At 36.8% G+C, this 27543-nt stretch overlaps 2 protein-coding genes across 5 annotated transcripts in view; one reads left to right on the forward strand and one right to left on the reverse strand.

The window, feature by feature from the left end:
- The window catches only part of CERCAM (cerebral endothelial cell adhesion molecule), a 461142-nt gene that overhangs the window by 279417 nt on the left and 154182 nt on the right, over positions 1-27543 (forward strand). The gene's annotated exons all lie outside the window — the stretch shown is intronic.
- The window catches only part of ENG (endoglin), a 36812-nt gene continuing 19581 nt past the window's right edge, over positions 10313-27543 (reverse strand). For 2 of the 4 annotated variants that reach the window (XM_072431194.1, XM_072431198.1), the window contains 11 exons: positions 26219-26390; positions 25062-25188; positions 24034-24190; positions 23438-23550; positions 22188-22331; positions 19916-19954; positions 18746-18850; positions 18036-18287; positions 17110-17173; positions 15441-15542; positions 10313-14523 (listed from right to left, as the gene is read on the reverse strand). In XM_072431194.1, coding sequence (XP_072287295.1) covers positions 14405-14523; positions 15441-15542; positions 17110-17173; positions 18036-18287; positions 18746-18850; positions 19916-19954; positions 22188-22331; positions 23438-23550; positions 24034-24190; positions 25062-25188; positions 26219-26390 — 1394 coding nt within the window. In that variant the 3' untranslated portion in view covers positions 10313-14404. The remainder of the gene's footprint in view (positions 14524-15440; positions 15543-17109; positions 17174-18035; positions 18288-18745; positions 18851-19915; positions 19955-22187; positions 22332-23437; positions 23551-24033; positions 24191-25061; positions 25189-26218; positions 26391-27543) is intronic. The other 2 variants (XM_072431195.1, XM_072431196.1) reach the window with 2 other exon arrangements.

Here is a 27543-nt window from a genome sequence, read left to right on the forward strand (position 1 = left end):
TGGATTATGCTCCAATTTTTCTGTCTCTGGAAATTTCTGATATGCCCCACTCTTTCTTTACCTGGAAGCTTAATGATAATTTATTATCTGACATGGTATGTGTAACAGAGGTTTCCAGGATTAATAAATATTTTATTAATGATCATTGTATTTGACTCCATCCCCCTCCCTACCCAATGGGAGGCACTTAAATTTGTTGTTCGTGGATACCTGATCCAATTTGCCAGAAGACTTATAACAATAAATCCATTAGACCATAGTAGAGTTGCTCAGGACTATCGCCTCTCTGGAGTCCTCCCATAAACAAAATTCAGATGTGGATATTTTACTAGTTTTATCCCAGAAAAGAATACAATTACGGTCCTTAATGGACAAATTCTCTCTTAAACTTTGAGACAAGAACCACCGATTATTTTTCAAACATGGTAATAGGCCTGGGAAATTATTGGCAAGGGTCTTACATCCAAGGTTAACGGGAACTCTGATCCCCTGTATCCGCACAAGATCAGGGCAGTTATCTCACCCGACAGAGATTGTGTCTTCCTTTAAGGAATTCTATTCTAATATACTGTTTGAAAAGGTCCCTATCCAGTCATAAGAGGATACAATCTGTGGCAGCTATCAACCCATCTTGCCTACTAATTTGGATAATAGAATATACTCCAATCTTTTGGCAAACAGAATGAATCCTTTACTGCCCTGGGTTGTTCATCTGGACCAGGCAGGCTTTGTGACTGGAAGGGAAACCAGAGACAATCTATTGAAAACCACTTCCCTGACCAATTGGGTTCAGAAATCAGGTATACCTACCTGTCTTCTGTCAATCAACGGCGAAAAGACATTTGATCGCGTTAATTGGATATTTCTTCAAGAAACATTTTTCTAACTTGGGCGGGGTCCCATTATGTTGGAAAGGATCCAGGCCTTATATGCAGCCCTGTCAGCAGGGGCCTGAGCCTATGGTATATGATCGGAATCCTTTGGGATACACAACGGCACCAGACAAGGCTGTCCATTATCCCCTATGCTGTATATATTGGTGATGGAGCATTTTGCTACAGCTATACGACAGAACACTAATATTAAAGAAGTTGTGGTAGAGAAAGAACACTGTAAATTTTCCATTTTTGCAGATGATGTTCTGCTATATGTTATGTCTCCACATATATCCATCCCTAATGTCATGCAGGAAATTGAGAGATTTGGAGCTTTGAGCAATTTTAAAGTGAACTTTGACAAAACTGTGACACTGAATGTTTCTGTGCCAGCGACCCAAGTAGCCTCTCTGAAAAGGATTTTTCCTTTTTGTTGGCAATGTAATGTCATAAAATATTTAGTATTCCCTTCAAAGTACGTTTCCCTTCAAAATTGTCAGATCCTGCGGACATTAATTACAAACCCCTGTTATCCAGCATAGAAAATTCACTTCGTTCGTACCATAATCTTTCCTTATCCTGGTTAGGGCAGATAAACGTGATCAAGATGGATATTTTACCAAAAGTTTTATATTATTTTTATACATTGGCAACTTCACCTCTGAGATCTTTCATACCTCAATTGGATCGAGTAGTTTACTCAAGTATATGGGGAGGACAAAAGGCTCAGATAAACCGTCAAATACTAACCAGGAAAAAAGCGAACCGAGGCTTAGCTATACCTGATTTTAGTCTCTATTGAAAATCTACGACTATACACAGAATTGTGGATTGGACCCACAACAGAGATCAATAGAGCTGGATCTTTCTCTACGAATATATGGCATCAAGTAATTTACCTCTGACCCCTGTGGTCCCTACATGATCTAGAATCCTATCAGCATGTACACCTCCCACAGTTACCCAAACTTTGTCTCTCAGGGATGACTTGATGAAAAGGGGCCTACTCTCATCTGAACCAAGCCCACTGACACCACTGTTTCACAACCCAGACATTTTCCTGCAATACAGGTCTCCACATTTTTTGTGTCGAATAGGGAGGATCACCCAAGAGTGAGTGAGATACATACCCATGAAGAAGTTCCCTCTGTAAAAGAATTAAATGAGAGATTTTTCCAATCTTTAGAACTTATAAGAGATGTACTTGGATCCCCTACTGCTTTTGTGCTTTTGAGCTACTTATTCTGCAAAAAGAATTCTACATGGAGTGAGTTCCATTTATAATATTCTGAAGAAGAAACTTTGTCCAGGCACCCCTCATTTCATTAGATCATGGGAAAGAGAACTAGGATATGATCTAGAGCGGGGGTGCCCACACTTTTTTGGCTTTCAGGTACTTTTTAAATGACCAAGTCCAAATGATCTACCAACAATAAAAATGCTAAACATATATTTATTTATATATATAATGAGTATGACACAGAAGTCACTGAAGCTAATGAGACATTGAATTGCAGAACATTGCACAGACATTGCACTACAAGACTATAGTGACAGGAAAGCACTGCTCACCTCAGACTGCCCTCCCGCCCTCTCTGCCTCCCTCCCCCACTCCCCACTGTTACACGAGCCTTCTCACACACTTAAAGACATCCCTAGCAACCCTATAGATGTAACAGCCGGGCTAAAGAATTACTAGATCAGATTGCAGAGTTTGAAGTAATACACAAACAGTCGCAATGGAAGACGCAGGCCATGCAGTTGACACAGTTACGAACACAATTAAAGCAAATTTTGAATGTAAAGGCTAAATATGCTATCTCTAAAGTCGCTAGGAGATTCTATAAATGGGGGAAAAACTAAGACAGATCTTTGGCAAATGCTCTGAGGAAAGTGAAAGCTAGGACCTATATATCTAAGATTAAAAATAAAAATGATGAAATGGTCCATCAACCGAGGGAAAGGGTTGCATTGTTCAGGGAAGATTATCAGAAGCTTTATCAGGTGCGGAAAGAAGAGTCGTCAGAAACATTGGCCATTAGGAAAGGGAAGATAATAGCGTATCTTAAAAAAGCAAAGTTAAATAAAATAATCCCTGAAAAATTGTCTGAATTAGAAAATAATATTAATGAAAATGAATTGAGAGAAGCTATCAGTTCATCTCCGGCTGGTAAAACACCAGGACCTGATGGCTTTACATTGAAATATTATAAACGATATAATATTATTCTTTTCCCACATTTATGTAGATATAATATTGAGCTATCACAGAAGGGTGTTATCTGTGAAGATATGTTGATGGCCCATATTACAGTTATACATAAACCTGGGAAGGACCCTACAATATGTGCTAGTTACGGTCCCATCTCTTTGCCTAATGTGGATGCGAAGTTGTTTGCAAAAGTATTAGCTAAGAGAATTCAGGTACTTAATCCTTTTTGGGTTTACTGAGACCAGTCTGTCTATCTTACACTATGTGCGGAGATGTAGCCAGCCCACACAATTTCTGTCCACTGATGCAGAGAAGGCATTTGATCGGGTGGACTGGCTATATTTATCCCTGACTCTGAAGCATATGGGTTTTGGACTTAAAATGTACAGGGTGGATTATGGCCCTTTATTCATGTCCATTTGCATCTGTTTGTGTAAATGGTATGTTGTCCATTGTTACCATTACTTTTTGTTATATCCTTGGAGCCTTTCCTGAATATAGTGCTTCAGAATAATAATATACAGGGTGTTAAGATTGGTAAAAAAGAATATTAATTAACTGCCTATACAGAAGATATTTTGTTTACTATTCAGAAACATGATATGTCTCTCCCTAACTTATTGTCAGAATTCTTTGAATTTGGCTACCTAACTAATTTTAAGAATAATTTAACCAAATCAGAGATTCTTAATGTGAACATACCAAGATCAATGGAAGAGAGATTAAGAAGTAACTTTCCTTTTACATCGTGCCCAAAAACATTAACATACCTAGGTATTGAGATAACACCCTCACTGATGGGTCTATATCGGACGAAATGTCTACCATTGCTAAGTTCAATTGAGGAAGATATCCAATGCTGGAAACAGCTTCGGTTATCCTGGATAGGGAGGGTTAATGTAGTAAAAAATAATATTTTACCTAGGGTACTATTTGACTTTCAAATGTTGCCTATTTAATTACCTACCGCTTTTTGTAAATGTCTAAATAGGTTAGCTTCTACATTTACCGTATTTTCTGGCATATAAGACGACTTTTTAACCCCTGAAAAAATCTGTGCCAAAGTTGGGGGTCGTCTTATACGCCGGGTACGGTACTTACCTGCAGCTTACTTCACGTCCGGCGTCCCCGCGAGTCCTCCTTCACGTCCAGCGTCCTGTGCAGCTTGCGCGAGTCCTCCTGTGCAGCAACGCGAGCCTGCACAGGAGGACATGAGCCTGGATTGGCTCCCCAGTGGAGAGCCTGGATTGGCTCTCCAGTGGAGAGCCTGGATTGGCTCTCCAGTGGAGAGCCTGGATTGGCTCTCCAGTGGAGAGCCTGGATTGGCTCTCCACTAGAACAAGCCCATTCATTAAAGGAACGCGCCCATTCATTCCCTAGAACTAGTACTGTACTGTTCCTTCTGCCTCTCAGTTCTCGCACAATAGCGAGATCTGACAGGCAGAAGGAACAGTACAATACTGGGCGTATAACACGACCCCCAACTGATTGGTTAGAGTGGGGGGTTGTCTTATACGCCCAGTCGCCTTATACGCCGGAAAATACAGAATTTAGTACCCGGGGAGAGCTAGGAGCTCTTCGAAAACACTTTTTTGCTCTAAAATTGAAGGAAGTCTGGGACTCCCAGACTTTAAACAGTAATATAATGCCTGCCTTTTGAATAGAGTTCCAAATTGGAAGTATGGTGTATTCCTTAAAAGAGGGTTTCTGTTAGAGATTGAACTTTGCTCAGTCAATTTAAATAAGGCTATTTGGGTTCCTAAACAATATAGATCTTTAGGTATGGATACTTCGCCCCTTACCTTAATGACATTGAGATGCTGGGATGCTTTGCATGGACAACAGGGGTGGTTATATAACTCAACCCTTCTTCCAATTACTGGCCATCAATATTTCCCCCCAGGGGTTCAAAGGGATTTCCTGGGACAGTCACCAGATACGAGGTTGCTGTTACATCAGGTTATCTTTGGAAATTCAGTTCTCCCATTGTCACAGCTTGTCCCTTTGGATAAAGATAGACAGATAAAGCACTGGCAATATATACAACTATGCCATTTTGTGAGGTCTTTACCACACCGTTACGTTCTGAGAGAGCGCTCACTCCGTTTGAAATTTTGTTTAGAGGAGAGAATAGACCACCTTAAACTCTGGCTAGATGGTATTGTGTTGTAGTTTTACATCAATTGTCCTCATTGTGTTGGAGAGGTTGTGGGATTCGAGGTACAATGTCACATATCTGGTGGTCTTGCCCAATTATAGAGAGGTATTGCAGAAAAGTACTCCAACTGATTGAGATAATAACAGGGTGTGCAGTGGAGGTCACACCATACAGTGTACTTTTTAACTGTACTCAAATGCAATGGAGTGGAAAAAAAATGTTCTCTAGTGCATTTTCCACTTAATGTAGCTAAGACCCAGATCCCGAAAATTTTGGAAAGATTCAAGGGAACCCCCTTTAAAAGGCTGGTTATGGGGGGTGGATGAAATATGTAAATTGGAAGAAGGCTATCATGAATATCAAGATACGTCCTCAATGTTCACTACTATTTGGGGCCCCTGGATTATGTTCAAAGATAATGTGTAATATTTTGATATTATATATCAAAATGAGAATATTTCAGATGTTTGGGCAATGTTTGTCCCTCTACGTCAAGAGAGTAACTTTGATGTATCTGCAAAACTAGATTGCTGATAAATAGATAGATAACACATTGACATTTTTCTCATATGTGAGTTGTATGTTTATTATGTCTTAGTAGGGTCACTATCACTTTCATATTTTTTATACTTAAATTTGAGTTCTTCTTTTTGTGTTATGTGTATATTGTATGCTGGATTTATAAAAAAACAATAAAAAATGTTAATAATAAAGAAGCCTGGCACAGCTTAACCTCCAAATGACTATGACCTTGTCCCCTCATTGCAAGTGCTAGTAGGTAAAATTGGACCCATCATTACTGCTAGACCACAAGTGTAGGCTTCTTTACTTATAACTGCTAAAACTTCTTATTTTACGTTAACCTATTACATAAAACAACAGTTCCCCTTATATCCCAACCACCCATATATATATTTCACCCATGCCCTGAACACTCTTTAAATTGATCTGGAAAATTTTACACACAAGCCTAGGGACCCCTGTCTTGCCATGATGGACATATTGGTTGTCATTCAAAATTTCATTAATAAAATCATTATTATAGCTGATTAGGATACAGGCCTTTGTTCTGTACCTATATGATAGTACCGCTCTTCAACATAAACACGGAAGATTTGGGCCATTCACTCTGTACAGGAAAGAACATGTGCATGTTCGTTTTAATGACCTTGGGTTGGGCATTTCCTGGCAGACGAGAGAGACCATACTGGAAAGAAAGTGCCTATTATTTCATGAACTGGCAGAGATCATTATTGCTATAATAAACTAGCAATTCCAAGCAAACAAGATAAACATCTAGAGACATGATTCAAAGTTTAAATCTGCTGACTGAGAGGTTAAAAGGACCCCAGTTCCCTAAAAATGTATTATATTGCAGTTTACTAGATGTTTTTTAATTAATTTTACAGGCTTAGAAGATTTTCAGAAAGCAAATAAAATTGATAATGCCAGAAATTTCATTTTTGCCATTTCATTTGAACTATAAAAAGCACAAACAATGTTTTCTTTTTTCTGTAAACTACTAATTCCCCCTCTTCTTGCAAGTCACATAAAAAGAAGCCATGTTTGAAGTCTGGGTGACACACTATTTATGCACAGATAGACTGAAAAAGAAAACTAATGCAGCCTGCTCATCTGGGGACTAGTAAGTTACAGTATTAATATTTTTTTAATGTTTCTGGGTTTAGCAAGAAAGGGCAAATGTAAGTGAATACATAGGGATAAGAAACAGCCTTTGGCACTGTTCACTATTCATTGTTTTGTTTCAAACCTAACCAAGCTGCTAAGAACAGGCCTCAACCAGGGGCAGGCTCAGTACCCCAACCCTTGTACTTAAAGAAAACAAAGGTAATGTAGAACTTCATGTTTTTGGAGTGGTGGGGGTGTTTGTACTTCAACTTGTGTACTGTGTGTACTTATGCTAGTTTAATAATATATATTGTACAGTCTGCTTTCCTTTTAACATTTTTATTACATAGGTATGTAATATCTATCTATAGATTACTATAGATATGTACACATTTGAAATAATGGTCACTGGAAATGATCTTTCATGATAGTTTCCAGTGACAAATGAAAGAACAAGTGCTGTACACACAGTGCCCTTCTGTTCAATGGATGGGGTTGACAAGCAAGTGGCAACCTGTTGTGCTCTCTTCCATTACCTTTTATAGAGACTGGTTCACTGATCTACCAGGATAAGAGGAGGACTACTGTACACATGTCCAATTTCATGTTGTAATATAACCTATAATCTATTTACTAAATATTTTTCCTCAACTGTTTTTGTGTTTTATATTTTTCATGCTCAATAAAAAGTAGCTAAAAAAAACTCTAACATAGAAAGTAGTGTCACCTTCCTGGTTTTATAGTCTGGCAGAGGTGCACGAATCTCAATCTGGTAACCGGTCAGTTACAAATGTACTGGCAAATAGAAGAATTTACACATGTGTATTTCAATTGTACAATTGTATATTAACCTGTATGCATGGCTTTGCATAGGTTTAAACATAACTTTAAACTCTGGGGTGGTTCATTTCTGTCCTGTTTTGTCTAAAAGTGGTAAGTTTTTCATGAAAATTTATTTTACGGTATAATATAATAGTATGAGTATAATAAAGTTCAAAACTCAAAATCATGTCATATTAAATAAATAAATTAAAAAAAAATAATTCTTTTTTTTATTTTTAAAATTGTAAAATAAATAATATACTCATATATGATGTTATACTGTGAAATAAATGTTCATGGAAGACAATGTACTGCTGTACAAAATTTGTTTTAACAGTTATTTTGTATTGAATAAAATACAAATGGATTTGAATTTCCTCCCTTGCCCTGAACAGAACGTCCATACGCACTGACATCACCAGGAACTTCCCTGTGACTCATCAGCTGCAGAGAACGCCGGCCGGAGGAAGAAAGAAGACGCAAAAGAAAACAAAGGATGCCGGCGGATCAGGTAAGTCGTGATTTACTATTGTTTTCCATAGGTTTAGCTACCCCGATTGTGACTCTGGGTTACCGCTTCCAGCTTCACAAGTCACACTTGTATTTTTTTCATTTTTTTTTTGGTATAGTTGGGAAAAAGCAATACCCCTATTAAGTTTGCACTGTTGTCTGTGTTCCCATTGACGATATCTTTGTTGATGAGCGTTACCACCAGGAAAGAAAATGATGGCAAATCTTACACTTTACAGCTATCACAAGAACAGATAGGGCTAAATGTTCCAATGGAGACGATGGTAAGTGAGTGCTTGCCAGGGTTAAGAGGGAATATGTGTACATTTTTCATTTAGGCTTAGTCTACAAAGATGTTTTTCCCAGTGTTTAACCTGAGGCTTTAAAAGCCCATGTTTGTAATTCCCATGCATTCTAATGGGCTAATTCACACCAGGACGTTTCCTTGAGGCACGTTTATGAACATTATCTATAACGCTCCCTGCAACGTTTAAAAAATTAAAATGTTGGGTTAACGCTGGAAAACACCAAAAAACACCGTGTTTATAAGCACTTGAAACATAAACGTGGGAAAAACGCAGGAAAATGGGGGGAAACGCGGCACAGACATTTTCCTGCGTTTTAAAGGCAAACTTTAAAATGCTAATAAAAAAAGGAATAAATATGCATATATTCGCAGTAGGAACGCTTACATGCATTTTTAAACCTATGTTAAAAATGTATTATTACATAATATTCTTTACAGTTTTCATTAACCCTAAATAAGATTTTTTTTTAAAAAGACAATGTTAGGTGCATTTCAATTTACTTAACTGTGGAAGGGCAATTGATTGAAAATAAATCCACATACCACCAACATTACATACAGGATACCCTAATGTAAGAATAAATTGAACAAAAAGAGATATTTGATATCTCCTTTCATTCTCAGTCATTCTACATACTGTTGAGTCTCCAGGATCCAAAAACTTAAACTACCAGTGGTGTGAACCCTTCCCTACACTATCCACAACTAAACAGAAAAAACATACATACACTTTTTCCAGGAATTCCACTATAAAATGTACTGTCTAGTGCCATGTTGCCCAGCGTGCAGCCCAGGGTCTGCAAGTGTCTCTTTGCCACCTAATGTACACACCTTCCAGCCCAGCATAATGATTTTTAATGTTAAAAATATTTAATAAGAGTAAAGAAAAGTATTGTATATGCCAGATCCTATTTAGGTTTTTCTGCACTCTTCTGCCTTTTTTTTTATTTTTCCTTCAAACTTTTATCATGTCATGGTCATTTATCATGGACTTTACTGTTGAAAATCAAAGGTTGAACAAGTTTTTTAAGTAATGTAAAAAAAGAAGTGAAGGAGACGACGATATGGAATTAATAATTTGTGAAAGGACTGTGATCGGTTAACTCTAGCAGTCTCATATAACATGTCTCATGTCTCCAGTCTATGATTGTCTAATAAGACATGTCCCAAATCTCCAACAACTACTATAGTATGTCTGCAGTCTCTGACCATCCCCTGTAGTATGTCAGCAGTCTCTGACCATCTCCTGTACAATGTCAAAAGTCTTTGGCCCTGATTTATTAAAGATCTCTAAGGCTGGAGAGAATACACTTTGATCAGTGAAGCTGGGTGATCCAGCAAACCTGAAATGGATCTAGTTCAGGATTCAAAACATTTGCTAGCAAAAAGCAAATGATTTTAGGAAATCCATTCCAGGTTTTTAGATCACCCAGCTTCACTGAAGAAAGTGTATTCTCTCCAGCCTTGGAGAGCTTTAGTAAATCAGGGCCTTTGTATATCTCATGTAGTATGTCTGGAGTCTGTGAATATCCCCTGTAGACTGTCTGAAGTTCCTGACCATCTCCCGTAGAAGGTCTGCAACTCCTGATCTTCTCCTGTAGTATGTCCGCAGTCCCTGATTAATTTAGCAGCACTATATTGATGAAATTTATGTGCAGCTCTTTAATGGTCTCAGAGGCTGCACTTAAGGCCCCCTGTATACAATAGGTTGACCACCACCAACCCCGTGTATAAGGTGAAAAGTTCTAAAATTCGTGCTTATTATAAAATTCGTGCTATAAAATAAAAACAACATATCATTATTTCACTACATCCACAGACACATGGATTGAAAAACTTTATTTTCTGGGTTACAATTTACACATTAAGTGGCTGTAATAACACATCCACTGAAAAAAACAATAATATCTGCATTCCAGATAGCTACATAATTTGACTGTAACATTTACTGGCCTGCAGAAGTGAAGGAGTCAAGGGTCAGGTGATTCATGAAGACTGGAGAGCAAAAAAAGCACTTTTGACTGTGGCCAAATGGACCTCAGCTTTTAAAAGGTACAAAGGTTCTGAGAAACGTCTTTTCCAGTTTTCATAAATCAGTCCAATTATTGTGTTTTGGAGAATATTTGCATAACTTCTATAACATTTTCTGACCTTAAAGTAGAAAAAGAAATTGGAGGCCGCCATTAAGTCACTAACATGGAACAAAACAAGGCAGTGAAGTCTAAAGCCTTATCCTGTATGCCTGACCCTGTGTTCAATGGCCCTCTAGGTTCTGCGTACAGGAACATGATGCCAGCTTTAAAATCTGCAAGTTACCAATGACAGCTACCATATTTCTGTGCTTTTGAACATTTTATAATGAAAATTTAGACCTGATATTCCTTACCTCCATCGTGGTGGCTGACTAATATTCCAATACTGAGTTCAGTATTTTGAGTGACTTTTCTAAAAATTGCTTTGGATGCATGCTTGCCCTTTACCATTGATTTGGAAATACTGAAAGTATTTGAAGCTGGGGGCAATATTTTCTAAATTCCTTCCTTGAAACAAGTCTTCAGATTAGAAATATAGTCCTTGTTGTAGAGGATCACCATGATAACAAGGCAACTGACATTTGCAGAATGAGAGGCCATCAATGGAAGCCTCCATGTGTCCTTCAGGAAACAGTGTGACTTTCTTTATTAAGATGAACAAACCAGACCAGTACAAAGATTACTCTGAACATTACCTCCTGTCTTCCTGACCATCCTACCCTCTTGTAACAATAAAATAATAATTTGGTCATGTGGCTGGTCACCATGGAGGCTCAGGGCGTGATCTAAATTACAGATAAGTGCTACTGTGCTCTCTTGTATTTTTATGCTTTAAGAGGACAGAATGGTCAGGTTATGGAGGTAAATCTCATTTCACTATAGGTCAGCTTTAGGGTCCATTTACACCTGTCTATCCTGGTGCGATGCATTTAACTGCGTTATTTTGCTTGTTAATGTGCACTGTGTTAGAGCAGCCAAATAAAATGGGCTCACAACATACCAAGACAGATATAAAATCAGACACAAACCATTTTTCCCATACTGTGCACCACAACACATGGAAGTGTGTGTGATGCAACATGTGTGTTGGTGTTGTGTTGGAGCGCATTGATAACAAATGGCACCACAACATATTACGGTAACACGCATTAACACAAGAGATGATTGACTGAAGGAGTTATTTTATTTCAAATACTATCTTTTTATCATTGCCTTATGGAACTAGCTGATTTGTAGTCTAGGACATGGCAGCCATGTCACAAAAAAAAATCTGGCCTCATTTATCTAAATAGCCTTAAAAAAGAATGCTGCTAAACGATTGAATATTATCTAACACTGAGATGTCATTTGGCATCAGATTGGTTTTTATGGGCCACAAAGATTCTTTTAAGGAATTTTACTAAAAGAATCCTTATCGTTGGTCACTTCACAAAGGCTGCTACTAATTAATTTAGGCAGTCTTCCTAAATATGGCGGGTAACATGCAATAATATCATGTGCTAGGCAATATTTAGGTAGTAAAAAGGATAAAACAGTATCTATTCTCATTTCATTTTCTTTACAGAAAACGGTGTCACACATAACTTTACAGATGTACATATCAAGTGCAACATGAGATTATAATCAGTATATATATTGTACCAACATCCAAAATATATATATTCTAAAAACACTAAATTACATTTTGTTGTTACAAGTAATACATAAGCATGAATAAATATATACAACCATCATCTGATATCATTACAGAAAAAAAAGGAAATCAAACCTACCAAGGTATAGTCAGCAGCCATCATTACCCCAGTAATTTTTATATTCAAAAAGGTAGCATTACTGGTTAATACACAAATCCAACCTTTAGTAACAAAAAAAGCTTTTACATAGTAAAAAAAAATTAAACTGTGACATTTCTAGCTATATGGGGTTTTGAATTCAGATATTTCTAATAAATGTGTATTTAATAGAAAAATACTGATTACAGTGACTATTTCTCAAAATATTTTTATGTTTTTGCTGTTATGATGGTTACAAATATTGAAGGCATTAAAGGGTATGTCAACCTCAAATGTAAATTTCCAGATGGTTGGTTTTTTGGTTGGATGGACCTGGTATATTCTGATTATTCATAGATTGGGTGTAGATAAGATGTGAATATGTATGTTTTTATGTGCTTTTGTATAGTTTAGGTGAGATCCTGTATAGGTTTGGTGTGCTGTTGTAAAAGTTTTGCTTGGCCATGATTATGTATAGAGTAGGTGTATTCTTTTACAGATTTGATGTGCTTTTGTATAGGTTTGATGTGATTATGTATAGATAGGATGTGATCATGTACATGTTTGGTGTGATTATGTATAGGTTTGGTGTGATCATATATAGATAATTTGTGATTATGTATATAATAAATATGATACTGTATAGGTTTGGTGTGCTCTTGTATAGTTTTAGTGTGATCATGTATAAGTCACCTTGTGAAGGTTTCCTTCACTGAATCATGTTTGAATCACCTGAACACTCATCCTAATGCTTTACAAAAGAAGGAGAGTTGCTAATTTGAGGAATCACAATAGCAATAAGAGGAGAGGATGTTTTATTCTTTCTAGTAGGTATTTTTCCAGTTAGTTTTAGCCAGTTCCTGCAGGTATCTATAAGATCGATAGATGTTTTCAGTTACTAGTGAATCGTGTATCCACCAAAACATTATGATGTTATGTTGGCACAGCGTTACATCTAGAAGTTCCCAAAACCTTAGAAGCTTTAAGGGCCAGTGTTGATGAAATGCTTTCTTCTCCTATGCAAGACTACAGGAATACTAGAACCTCTGTAAGGTAAAATGCAGGTCAACTGTGACCAATGAATTCATGAATGATCTCAGAAGCTTTTCATTGATGTCAACCTAGTTTTGGCCATTGAAGCTTGTGGACACAATCCATTATGTCAGTTCCAAATTAAACCAGAAGGTTCCTACATTTTTTTCCAGCAAACATTACAGCTAACATACAATTAAATGTTTCATCAGGTTACCTAATTCTGAGTTATATATTCATTTTATTCAATTGATATTTTAGCCCATATTAGCAGTTAGTAGGAACAGATAATATTTATTTGATGTCTATGACTAGAACTCACCATGGGTTTCTACCTTTTAGCAATCAGGGTTATTGATCCAAAAATTAACTAGAAAATGACATTAGCACAAACTAGAATGTTAATATAAATGTGAAAATATTTCTGAAAGTATTCAAGCCAGGATGTGCATTTCACTGTATTTAGCCCCATCCTGGTGCCATAAAACATGAATCCTGTCATTTTCCTGAGGTATTTTTTCATTTTATCTGCTACACTTTATACTTTGGCAAGTCATCACACCAAAAAAAAAAAAAAAAAAAAAAAAAGGAAGCTGGATTTTACAACCTTTCCTCATGGGGTTTGGAAAAAAACAACGCTCAAAATAAGTTTCTGTTGTCAAGTTAAACTACATGTAAAAGTAAATAACTGTAGGTTGGATGGATATTTTCATATGTAAAATGTTTATAGCTTTATGTTTCTTAGGGAGAAAAAAAAATTCCCCAACCTAGTTCCCAGGTGCTTTGGACTTTTGGACTTGTATGATCAACTGTATTTTTTTTACAACCAAAACTGGTCCATGGTCATCAGGGATCCGCCAAAGAATTAATGTATTCCATTTAACCAATAACTGCAGTGCTCTATAATAGGCAAAGTAGGTTGTCAAAATGAATTCCATCTGATGGAGTCTTCAATGTTAAGTCACAATACTGTTGTTTGGGCTTTTAGGGCCCTTCTCAATATGCCTCTTCCCCTATGTTTGTAGTCCTTGTGAAGACATTGTCACATGTCACGTTATGCTCTGCTGCTTGTACTGCATGGGGTACTCTGTGTGCTGTCAATACTGTGGTTTGTGCTGCTACTTTCTGAGCCTCCAGTTAGCCTTGGGACGGGCTGCATCTTAACTGAAGAGCCTAAAGAAAGAGAAATAATGTTCACTTAAAGAAAAACTAAAATGGCAGCATAATTCTGGCTTTACTTGACTTTCTGACAAGGAAATTAGAAGGCAGAGAAATGTGATATTAACTCTACATTTAAACCACTGGACAGGGCAAAACATGTCAGAGGATGAGTAATGGAGGTCTGGTGCTGAGGGATCTTGTACCTTTGACAGTATTATAAGGTGACTCTATGTTCAGTACCCAGCAGCTGTGTAAATTGGGGATTGCAGCTTCACTTAAGTCAAGGCAGCAGATTAAGGCAAAGGAACTGAAAAGGGTCACAAATGAGACATAAACTATTTGTCCCAACAGAGTACACCAGAATGCACAGTAGCCGTTTCCATGTGTTGTGATATAGAATGTTCTGATGGTCCCTTGTCGATGCAAAAGTTCATGATTCAGGAGGCTGATTATGCAAAAAATGGGTTAGGCTCACTAAAATATTTTGCTTCTGCATTGTAAAGCAGCTGGTTCTCCTTGATAACTGATGCTGCTGCGCAGTTGTGCGATCATGTTCTTACTTCAACAAGCTGTATTGGTTCCCAGTAATGGCACACAGCTAAAACACCTAATGACACAACCCATGCCTCTCATCCTTTTATAATTTCACCTGGTACAGGCGCCTAATCATGGAAATATTAATAAAACCTATGTAGGTGGTAAAATGGCATCAGAAGATGAGAGACATGGGTCTGGTGAAGAAAAGTGATGGCAAGGAGATCTTGTTGTTGGAAAATCAAAGCCATAAAATATTCAAAGGATGACTTAGCCTATTGGGCTCCATTTATACTATTTCAATTAAATTCAATTTAAAAATATTGAAAAGTCACATAAAGTGAAATTTAAGTAATGTGCACAGCAGAAAAGCATAAACAGCATTTGTTACTCACGTGTGTGCGTGTAGATGTACCACAAGGCGGCTGTGAGAAGAGCTCCAATGAAAAATGCTCCAAAAGTAATTCCCAGGACAGATCCCATTCCAAGTCCCTGCTCTGAAGGGACACAATTAGATTGTAGTAATCTTTTAATATCAACATTGTTATCAATTATTTTTTATGTTTAACTTGAATCCAAACTTGAATCTGATGGCCATAATGGTATAACACAATAAATAATGTGTTTCCTGTTATAAGGATTGCATGTGTTTGGCGTGCACCTTGTAAAATGCACCACAAGCCATTTATTCATCGCCTCTGACACCCTCTCTCCTTGTTTTAGCTGGTGGATGCTCAGTGTCTCTTCCCCTCTCTTTTCTGATGGTTACATGTTTATTTTGACTTCCGGTGGCTTCCTTCCTGCCCTTACATCTCCCTTATTCCATGTTCTCTTGGGTCACATCACACTACTTCCTGAGGTCATACTGGTATTACTGGTACTGGTCATACTGGTGATACATTTCTATTATCTTTTTCTAAAAATTTTCCTTGGCTATAATGAACAGAGCTCAGCTTCAGTATTTTCAGAGTTGATAATTTGGAAAAAGCATTACGATCACTCATTCTGTTATCACTCTGACTTTGTTTGCTGCACACATGTCAATGACTTGGGAACTCTAGAAAGGGAAGACCACCAAAAAACAAGCATTTTTTGAGGTAGGCCATGGAAGCCTACAATTTTGTTTATAATTCAGGTTTAGTGTAAAGCTTAGGTCTGCCCAAGTTCCTAGGTAGCTAGGTACTATTTATCAAGCTAGAGGTTTAGCAAAGAAGAACAACCTTCAAGTTCATTCTATTTTAAAGCTGAACTAAACTTCTACTTGCTCCATTGCTAGCAGCAACATCTTCACTTGGTCTAATTCCAATTATGGGTTTTTGGACATCTTGAATGGTAATCCATAATGACCTATCTTCCACACATGTGCACAGAAGTTCATTCCTTGTAGCCAGTTATACCAGCATTGCACAATGATCAAAAGTCATTCAACAAAAGGCTGAAAAAGGGGCAGATAAACTTGTTTGTTTTTATTTTTTATTTTTTTTTTTGCAGAAGAGACATTGCCTGCTCACAATTGTTTGTTTGTTAAGTATTAGTTCTTCTTTAACTAGTTTATTAGTAACTTTATTAGAAACAGCCAACAACTGTTTCATGTGTCAAAAACCCACTTTCTCAAGGCATGTGTTTGAAACATGATCTGAGTTAAAGCTACCAAGTGGTTTGGGGCAAACAGTTTGAGTTTTAAAATGTGTGCAAGACTAAGAAACAAACATATTCATAATTTATCCTGTGTGACATTCTCTCAGCAAATTAGCTCCCCCTTTCAGAGCTTCTTTACTGTATTTAAATTACACATTGCCGCTGTACCTGATCCTGATAAATCACTGCTGATAAAGGAAGCTGAATTGGCTTGGAAAAGGGTGAGCCAAGCTGCTGAGTTGGCTCTTAACAGATGTCAGGACTTTTACTGTAAACATGCCCCATAGGGCCTGCAGCTTCAAAGGTCACCAAGGGCTTGTTTTACTAGTTTACTGCTTGTTACAAATTTGATCATGTTTGAATGTGTTTAGCTTTGCCATAATTGTATTTGAAGCTCTGATAACCACAAATTGTACAATTACTTACTATGATTGGGAGCTCTAACAGTCAAGTGCAGTGACTTTTGCATTTTGAACTGCGCTGGGCAATCCTAAAATAAAGAAAAAAAAAAACATTGGAGCACAGACATCTACAGATTATATTTCTACCATTTTTTTAATTCCAAAAGCAAAAAAAAATCATGCATACAGACTCATTGTGTAAAACCAATTCTTTAAAACTAACATATCTCTGTACTGTGCCACCTACGTAAATGGAACTGGTACAATTGTTACATTAAGGGCAATTTCTGACCCATGGTGAGTTACAGCATTCTGCAGCAGGTTCAACTGTAGTCCCATCCCATCACTGCCGATGGGAATCACTTTTAATACAGCTGTGGCAGATTGTGGCAACGGTTACTAAAAGTGACAATTGCTTTGGCCACATGGCTGTTGTTTAAAGGTTTGCGCTGCTTTCAAATATGGTTACCTGCACTGTGTGTGTTTTTCTCTCTGGGTGCAAAGCAATGGCCAACCATGCAATTTTACACTGTGGGTTTGAAAGGACCCTAACATATGACTGACCATTTACTGCAGTTACAGTGGAACTAAACCTTCCACCCCACACTCTCTTGTCAGTACCAACATCTTTACCCAGTTCTTTTACAGGTTCAAGATTAATGGCCAGTTTGATTTGCCAGGCCAGAATAACAAAACTGTGCATATGTGCCAGAATTAATTCATTTGGGTATGCCAAGAATGTGTATGCTTTTAATTCCTGAGCCTAAGACAGCTTTAAGGGCACTGACATCATAAAGTATGGGACTCTGAGATATCTGATGGCCTTGTGACATCTAAACATGTGTACATGTAATATAATTAAAAAATATAGTAGCAAAAGCTTGTAAAAAATTGAAATTTTTAAATATCATGTTAAGGTAAAGTTTACAAAAATGTAAATTCCATGCTTACTGGAAATCCGCTCAAATTTCCCTTGATGGCTAAATGCTTCAAGTTTGGATTAGCCATACAGAAGGTGCATGTGAGTTCACCATGGACTGGGGCTTCTACCACTGGAAGTCTTGTGTTCATTGTCCACACCAATCTCCCATCAATAACAGCAGGACCTTGCTCCTCCAGGATTTGATTACTATGCACCATCAGAGAACATCCGCTTAGTGTCATGGTATTGGGAACATTATGATGTGGAATGTTGACTGATGTCTGTAAGATTTGAAAAAACAATTGGTGGCTGCAAAACCAAGCTTCTCTGTAACCATTAAAGTATAACCAAGGTTAATGGTAAAGATAATAGGATATAGAATATACTCAATTTTTCGCAAATGATAAGTGTACTACTATAAATTGTTTTTTTCTTTCTTATTTTTTTCTCTGATCTGTAAACTTTTGCCATTTGTTTTGTAAGTTCTTTCATACACAGATCAATATTTGCAAAAGACTAGACAATTGTTAGCGATATAGATGAGATTGGTGATCGGTTGAAAGCATCTATGACAAGCCTAAACATTCTCTTTAATTAACAGTTTAATTGAAGTTATCAGGAAGGCTTTTTTTAATTGTTGAACTCAATGAGAGAGTGGTAACATGATATAATCTAGAATTTTTGCTCATATAGAAATGCACAGGTCTGCATTAATCTTTCAAAATAGCTCAGAACTTACCAGCACTTGCACGGTCTGGTCTGAATCCAGAGTGGTCGTGTTCATCTGGAGATCACGACCATGTCGCAACTCAATCTGGATAATTGGACTTTCACAATTTATTATCTAATGGAAAGCAAAGGAAACAATGTAACTAGCAGATATCACACCAAATTGTCTTGCAGTAGGTTAGAAAGTAGATACATACAACTTATGTGCAACCAAAATGTGTGTATTGTTAACAAATGATGTTTATACAGTAATACCTCAGCTAACAAGTGGCCCTGCTAACAAGTTATTTAGCTAACAATTTTTTTTCACTGCCTATAAGACTGGAATATGGGCTCAGCTAACAGAAGTAATAAAAAAAAGAAGCAGGAACTGCTGCTGTGCAGGATGGAGGCTAGAGGGGGGGAGTTTGCATGACTTGCACAAGAAATCTTTTGCTAAACAGTGGAGGTTGTGGGTGATGTTAGGTGCCTGAGCACTTCTTCAACATCTTGTAACTCTTTAATGACCAAGACAAACTCTGCAGCTGTTTCTTTTTGCATATCAAAGCACAGCTTGCTTCAGAAGGTAATAAATTTCTAGGCTACATAAAGTTTTTTTTCTTTGTTTTTTTTTGTTTTTGTTGTAAATAACTCACAGTGAGGATTTTTTACAGTAACTGACACCACGCTGCCTAATATTATGTTGAGGCTGTTCCAATTGGGAAGCTGTTCATCTCAGCCTTTGTGAGTTTATGACCTTATATATTGTGCTTACTTTTTTTTATTGTACTTACTATTTTTATAAAACTTATATTTAAGTTGTGGGCAGCATCCAGAACGAATGAAATGATTTTCTACAGAAACCTATGGGAAATCACGTCTCGGCTAATAAAGATTTCGGCTAACAAATGTGATTCCGAAACTAATTATCTTTGTTAGCCAAGGTATCACTGTATAGTATAAGAAGTCCTATGGGTCCCCTTTCATGTCATTAGAAACAGTTTCATCCCCATTATTTTTTGTTTTTATCCCATAACACATATTTACCAGACCAACAAAAAAGATATATATAAGATTTATTTATGCATTTAACATGTTTCATGCATTTCATAGCTGATTTCAAATTCAATGTATGGATTTCCTGTAATATTTAATAGGATGATAGATGTAGAACTGTTTTATGACATGCATGGTCACATACCTGTGGCCCTATGTTATCCTGTTTGCCTTTTATATTTAGCTACAATGAAAAAAAATACATTGTCAAATACAGGTTATACGTGCAATTAAAGCCATTTAAGACTCATAGCAAGCTGAGTCATTCTGGTAAATAGGAGAACTTGGGAGCCATTTTTTCATGCAGCTTTGGCAGATGGTGGCATGGTTCCCAAAGGGGACAAGTTGCTTTTGACTTCATGATTGCTGTTGAAAAATTTGTGCTGCAACTCCATCTCCAGACGCAGCTGCATGCGAATGTGATTATCCACAGTGTGGTGTGCTGCTCTTGTATGCTCCGTGAAAAAGGACCCAAATGACACAATATCCAGAAAGAAGAAACACACAGAAAAAAAGGTTTTACACATGCAGTTTTTGGCCATTTCAGACCAGAGCAGCCAAACTTATGGTTTCCCACCACAGGTGTAGAGGGTTCATATAATAGAATTTGTAGCAAAAATAAACTCTACATTAAAAAATTACCAAACAGCTCATCTGCTTCATGCTGAAATAATAGTTAATTTTATTGTTATAAAGTTATTGTCTTTTATAATTCAATGAAGATGTTTTTTTTTTATTTTTGTTCCGCACCCCTTTACATTTTGGCAATTTTACAGGTTAAGTTATCACACAAGCCTCTGGCCAAAAGAAAAACTTTCATACCTCTCTATTGGCCCTATTTAGTGATCCATTACCCCATGAAAAAAACTGCCTTGTAATACCTGTATTATATTTCAATATACATATTTATATAATTGCTTGTCTCATATATCCCACTCTTACTCTCCCAGCAGTGGGTGAGGTGTGATGATGCTCTCATCTGCTGTAGGTGTTCTTGGCACTTTCTTATGTCCAACAACAGAAGTATTTGGACCTTGATACTATCATTATCCAGTATTTTTATAGTGCCAACATATTAGTTGTCCCTGAAAAGGGTTCATAATCTAATGTCCCTACTATAACCATACATCATTATACATTGTCAATTTGTGGGAAGCCAATTAATCTAAACATGCTTTTGGAATGTGAGAGAAAACTAGAGGACCCAGGGGAAACCCACACAAACACAGAGAAAACCTGCACACGCCATTCAGATAGTGTCCTGGGTGTGATTTGAACCTGAGACCTAGTGCTGCAAAGGCCAGAGTGCTAACCACTGAGCCAACCATACTGCTTTGTGAAATAAAAGTATGGGAAAAACTAATGCAACAGGCACAACAACTATAGCAATGGGACAGAAACTATGTTGGTAAAATAAAAAACCCATAAAACTAGGGTCCTGAAGAATGAACCAATAAGGTTTAATATTTTTAATGGGCAATAAATCTGATCAGTTGCTCCGGGTAATCTTCTGAGACATTTAATAATTTCTTGCTATTTTTTCTAAGTATTCTTTACAGTTACTTTATACCATAGTATGATTACATTTACATTTTATTATATTTATTAGTGGTGTGTATAAATAAATGATTTTAATTATAAAGTATATAATCTTACCAATAAATGGCAGCTTTGCTGGAATAGGTCCAAGCACCGACCCCCTTCCCCAAAAAAAGAAGACATGGAATACCTATCTTTCCAGCTTCCCACTCAAACTATGCTCGCTGAATCTGACATTTTCAGCACTTTCAGAATTGTTAGAGTTCTAATATCTGTGGATCCTCCTGCCAGTTTCTATATCATTACCAAACACAGTAACGATGTATGAATCAGCAGACTAACCAATGAGTTACCAATGAAAGTGACCTTGTCATTTACCTCTAAAAGGTTAAACAATGGCTCTGTTAATAAAAGACTGGGAATACCTCTTCAACGGGTGGCAGATGTGAACTCCCACCACCCAGCAGAAGAGACCACAGTGGTCGACACCTAACTCTTCAGGAAGTGTTGATTGTTGAATTGTCTGGAGATTGCAGCACTAGATACAGAGTAGTTTAGAGAGGATTGTTTTAGGATTCTTCCATTGCAGGAAGCCATTACTTAAATTTTGCACTTGAGTCTCCATATAGGAGCAAATATATCAAAATCTAAAGGTCTCATCATATCAAAGATAAACATGGCAATCTGAATGTACACTGAGGCAGGAACAGTACAACTGCCAGTATTTCAACCAGGGAAGCCTGTTTCTATTGACCAGGGATATGGAAGGAATCTTTCCACGAACCACAGTGATGAAACAGGCTGCAATAGCTGCAGGGCACGCAGAAAGAAATATATGGGGGATGTAAGGTTCTACCATGCGTACCAAATGTACTTACCGAGTTTATGAAAAAACCACTCATGTACTGAGACATACATTCGTTTTTAGAAGCAACGAGAACAAGCGAGTTATCTCCCAGTTTAGCAGTACACTTGGGGTCTTCAAAGAAAACATTCTCAGGTTCTGGAAGATGACAATTACTCTGGAAAACAATACCCATAAACTTTTTGAGCTTTGATACCGCAACAAACATCATGTCACCTGATACCTAGGGTAACTTTAAGGCCACCAGATGTATTCTCACTTTCAAATAGATAAGAGGACCAGACAAAATGGATCATTTGACATACTAAGAATAGACTCATACCTTCTTGTTTGACATAATTGTCAAATCTAGCAAATAAAATTGCTAGATTAATCTGTGGCAGATCAAGTCACTTGCAGCCATAATGAAGGAATATCCAGTTCTTTCTGGGAGTGTATAGGCAGTTCAAGGAGTGCTAGTCATTATTTTTAATTTTATCATTTAATTTTTGAAGCTTACCACCAAATTGGGGGCACTTCCTTCCTCTTTTCTTGGGTAATGACAAGATTGGTTTTTATGGGCAGATTTATGGTGCTATAGCAGGGGCAGTGTCTGTAACTCCATTATTGTATCACAGAGATCTAGGTCTACAGGGAATGCTTTGGTAATTTTATGGCAGGAAAAGCTGTTTTTCTTTGTTGTTGTAGAACATGCACCAACCAAAACTGGGCAGTCAAAACTTATAGTGACTCTTGACCAGTACCAATAAGATATTCTGGGGTGGTGGCACATAGTGGACATTCCAAAATGCAACAGAACAAGACTGGTAAGCATAGTGGGTATCTATTCCCCATTCCGATATATATATTTCCTTTGTGGCTCTCGCTTGCCATGTGAATTAAATTGCAAAGACAGTGGCCCTGATTTATTAAAGCTCTCCAAGGCTGGAGAGAATACATTTTTCCCAGTGAAGCTGGGTGATCCAACAAACCTGGGATGGATCTGGTCCAGGTTTCAAAGCATTTGCTAGCAAATAGCAAATAGCAAATGACATTGAAGAAATCCATTCCAGGTTTGCTGGATAACCCAGCCTCACTGGTGAAAGTGTATTCTCTCCAGCCTTGGAGAGCTTTATTAAATCAGGCCCAGTGTCTCAAAAATGCACCCATTTTTCATCATGCCCACCAACAAATGGCACACTTTGGGTGGTACTAATGTTTGTAGCTCACACAAATATAGGATTTTCTCTTTAACCTGTTCAGCAGATTTATTGCTGGCCTTACCTGTGAGTTCTTTTCTAATGTGATGACCAAGTATTCATCTGTACACACTGACTGCATCCTGAAACACTGATCTTCAGGTCTTTCTGAAGTTGTTATTGTTGGTTGGTTTTCTACTGTTTTAAAAAAGGAGACTAATTACCCTTTAAGTGCCATTTTACTCACAGTTTTGCAGTTTGTACAAACTTGCCAATACAAACCCAAATCTATATAGTACAATATACTCTGTTCCTAACTACACTTTACTGTCATTATTATTCACCTGTGTGTGTGTGTGTGTGTGTGATTTAAATAAATAAATGGCAACCTAGCACACCAAGGAATGTTGTGTATTGCAATTCAGTGTACTAGTTGTAACAACTAGTTGGACAGGGACAAGTCTCTTCTCGGACACTTGCTTGTAAGAATTTGAACTTCTAAGCTTATGTAGTCCTCCTGTAGTGCACAACAGGATTATTTTCAAAGAATATATAAAATAATAAAATGAAATATTTCATGGTTGTTATATTAGTATATATTTTTATGTCCATGATAAGTGTATACAAAACCACTGCACACTCCTACATATATTATATACATATGGACTTGTCAGAACTCACCACATGACATAGATATCTTCACAGATCTGGCTTCAGCAACGCGTATTAATGTTATTGTATACGGGTTAATATTCTCAGCTTTCTCCACCATTTCATCATATGTCACATACGGCTTAGCAGGTACCTCAAAAGTGCCTAACTTATATTTTCCAGAAGACTGAAAAAGAAAACCAAATGTTAGTAAGTACTAGAACATTTACAGATGCATTCTGAGATACTAAACAGAAAATTGTACCACTTGAAAAAGTCCTTGGGGTTGGGAAACACATCACTGAACGCATTTACCTATCTGATATTACATATTTTGGACTGTTTTTATAATAATAATATATTTTAAGTCAAACTGTGTTATACCCACTGACTAGGGTGTTTTCTCTATGTAAATACGTATACATATAAAATATTGTTCTGAATTACAAATGAAAGGTACTTTTCAATAAATGCACACTTCCAGTTAAATTCCTTTTGGAGGAACAATGTTATGGATTTGTGATATAAATGACAAATAGGAGATGTAAAATTTGTACAATTGTACAATTTGAACAATACCCCTGCTCAATTAGAACAAAGGCTTCTCCTAATTTTTATATTTCATTTAATTGGCAAATGTAAGAATCTTGAGTAAAAGTTGATTCACTAATTTTCCAATAAAATCCAATGTGAATTATATGAAGTTTGTGTAAACGTTTGGTGAAAATATTAATAAATACAGCCATCTTGAATAAGGTCTATGGCACATGGGCTGCCACTGGCCAAGAACCACAAAGGGAGAGACTCCAACAGTTAAGTGCTCTTTTAGTTATCATTTACCTGGTAAGTGGCCAGTAGCAGTTTCAATATATGACATGGATCTAAAATATTTTTTTTCTTTTAGGTTTTGTTTTGGCATATTGTGCATACTTTTCCGATTATGGCAAAACCTCACCCACACCAACACATATTTAGTTCTGCTTTAGAAGATCTAAAGGGGGAAAAAAAGAAACATTTATTGTTAAAGTCTTTATGAAGATATCTCAGTATTAGCTTACCTGAATACTGAAATCCACCTTGCTCTGGATATTCCATTCGTAGTCAGGGTCACTCACCAGGAATAACATAGGTGGTTTGGCACATGGTCCATTAAGAAAATTGGCATAAATGTCTATTGTTTTGTGACTAGAAAACAAGGTAAGAAGATTTGGGTATCATTGCTTAACTTAATTACTACTGTAGAAAGCACAGAAAACATAAATTCTGTCAAAAATCATTGCTAAGTGTCTGTCTTTTGTTTTTGTTTTTTGTCAGAATAACCACAAATCATGGTAAATATTCATGTTCATTCGATTTTCTATAGATATACATTGAAGTCCATAGGCAGCTATTTTGATAACCCTATTCAAGTGCAAAACCCCTGAGCATAATTGTAAATAAAATTGTTAAAATTGTGGTGCATTTACTTCATTAGCACCCCAATGCTTAATCTACAAAAATTAATTTGCACATCTTGGCTTCTCACAACTCAGAGTACTTATGTGACTATTAAAATAAATCACCATTAAACTGAAGAAAAAAAAAGTCACCAGGTGGTAGATTTTTTTTTGGCACAAGAGACATGCAAAATCCTTATATACTGTACATACATTTTTAATATAGCAAAATCTCACCACCCACCAACAAAAATTTTGTTCTGCTTTAATTTTGACATATTATTATTATTATTAAACAGGATTTATATAGCGCCAACATATTACGCAGCGCTGTACATTAAATAGGAACTTCATACATGCTGAAGGCTGCTTTATGAATAATGCCACCCTCATGCTGCATATTTATAAAGCACTGAATTGTGACTTTCACATTTGCAATTGAATCAGTCACTGTAATTTAAATCACTGTAGTTTTTCAGTGAATTTTGGACAGTGTCATATTAACTGCTTTAAAATGCCATTTCTTCTAAGTTAAGCTTGGATGTCAAGACATTAATAGGCCATGGTTAAAAAAAGGAAAAATGACATTTCTGACCTGTTCTGAAAATGCCAAATTGATTGGCTGTCTCTGGCTTTAGTACTTTTTGAGACACAAAATGGGAAATACAAATAATAAATGCTCCTAATATGCATTTGTGTTTCAGGTTCAGGTTCAAATTTAAACCATACAAACAATTTTCTTACACAGACAATCACAACTTATTCAAGGTTACCCATACCTTGATACAGGCCCAGCATGGGTCACTTCTACAATGTATACATTCCTTTCAGCCTTTGAGTCTGGTCCTGAGGGTTTATAACTACAGCTTGCTATGTCTTCATTTTCTGCTTGCAGCATTTCCCCAAAACTGAAATTTTCCTGTGGGACACAAGACTCGGGTCCAGTTTTACCTATGAGGATCAAAAATGTACATTTTTATACACAACTCCAGCCGAAATGGTTTAAACATATCTATATCATTATAGATATAGTTTTATGTGTAAATATTGTCCTTTTCTTTTATTATATAAATACATAAATATTTAAAATTTAATTATATGTGCAGTTAAAATAGTAAAAGCCTTAAGACCACAGTTGCCATCTAGGAAATGATCTCAGCAGAAAGGAAAAGGGAGGGACTGAGATGCTGGGTCAGCACATACAGAAGGTAGACCAGGTGAAATCAGGGCTAGGATGTGCAAGAAGGAGGGGAATTTATTTTCCTAGTTAAAAAAGTTAAAAAAGGCACATTGCAAATGTATTCAAATAGACACAAAACTAATCATTTAAGTATTTGTTTTTTTCTGTGCTTTTACATGCAAGTTGCTGACAAGGTCCTTTATTAAGCATTACAAAAATTTGCATATATTGCTTTTTTATTTTTAGTGTTATTATTAACACTGTGTACAGGAACCTGCTCACTCTCTGTAGGATGGAGGCTTGGAGGGGGAGGGCGTTTGCATGACTTGCAGTAGAAATCTTTTGCTAAACACAGCTGAGGTTGTGGCTAATCTTAAAGCTAGGTACACACTTGCAATAATTATTGTTAGAAAACAAACAACTAACGATTATGCACGATTATTTTAAACGATCCTATTGTGCACAATTCTGTTCATGTTGTAACAATACGATTGTTCAAATATAATCCACCAATAGTGTACACACGCTAGATACGATCGTTTGAACGATGCAGGAAGTGACATGTAAAGGAGAAGTACTGCAGAACTATCCATGATCACTGAACGACCGTACACGCAATAGATCGTGAACGATTGTCGCTCGATCAGATCCGCCGGGATGGTCGTTCGTTTCCATCTACAAATCCTCGTTCATCGGTGTCTTTGTGCACTTCGGACGATCGGTTGTTAGTCGTTTGTTTCCAACGAAGTGTGCACGCAGTTTAAGAGTGGAGCTGATCTGTAACATCTTGTAACTTTTTAATGACCAAAACAAACTTTTAACAAAGCACAGCTTGCTCCTGAACATAATGAATGTTTAGGCTCCATAAAGATTTTTTTTTCTTTGTGATTAACTCACAGTGAGGATTTTACACAGTAACCAACA

This window comes from Pyxicephalus adspersus, chromosome Z (genome assembly GCF_032062135.1).
Source record: "Pyxicephalus adspersus chromosome Z, UCB_Pads_2.0, whole genome shotgun sequence".
NCBI classification, from domain to species: domain Eukaryota; kingdom Metazoa; phylum Chordata; class Amphibia; order Anura; family Pyxicephalidae; genus Pyxicephalus; species Pyxicephalus adspersus.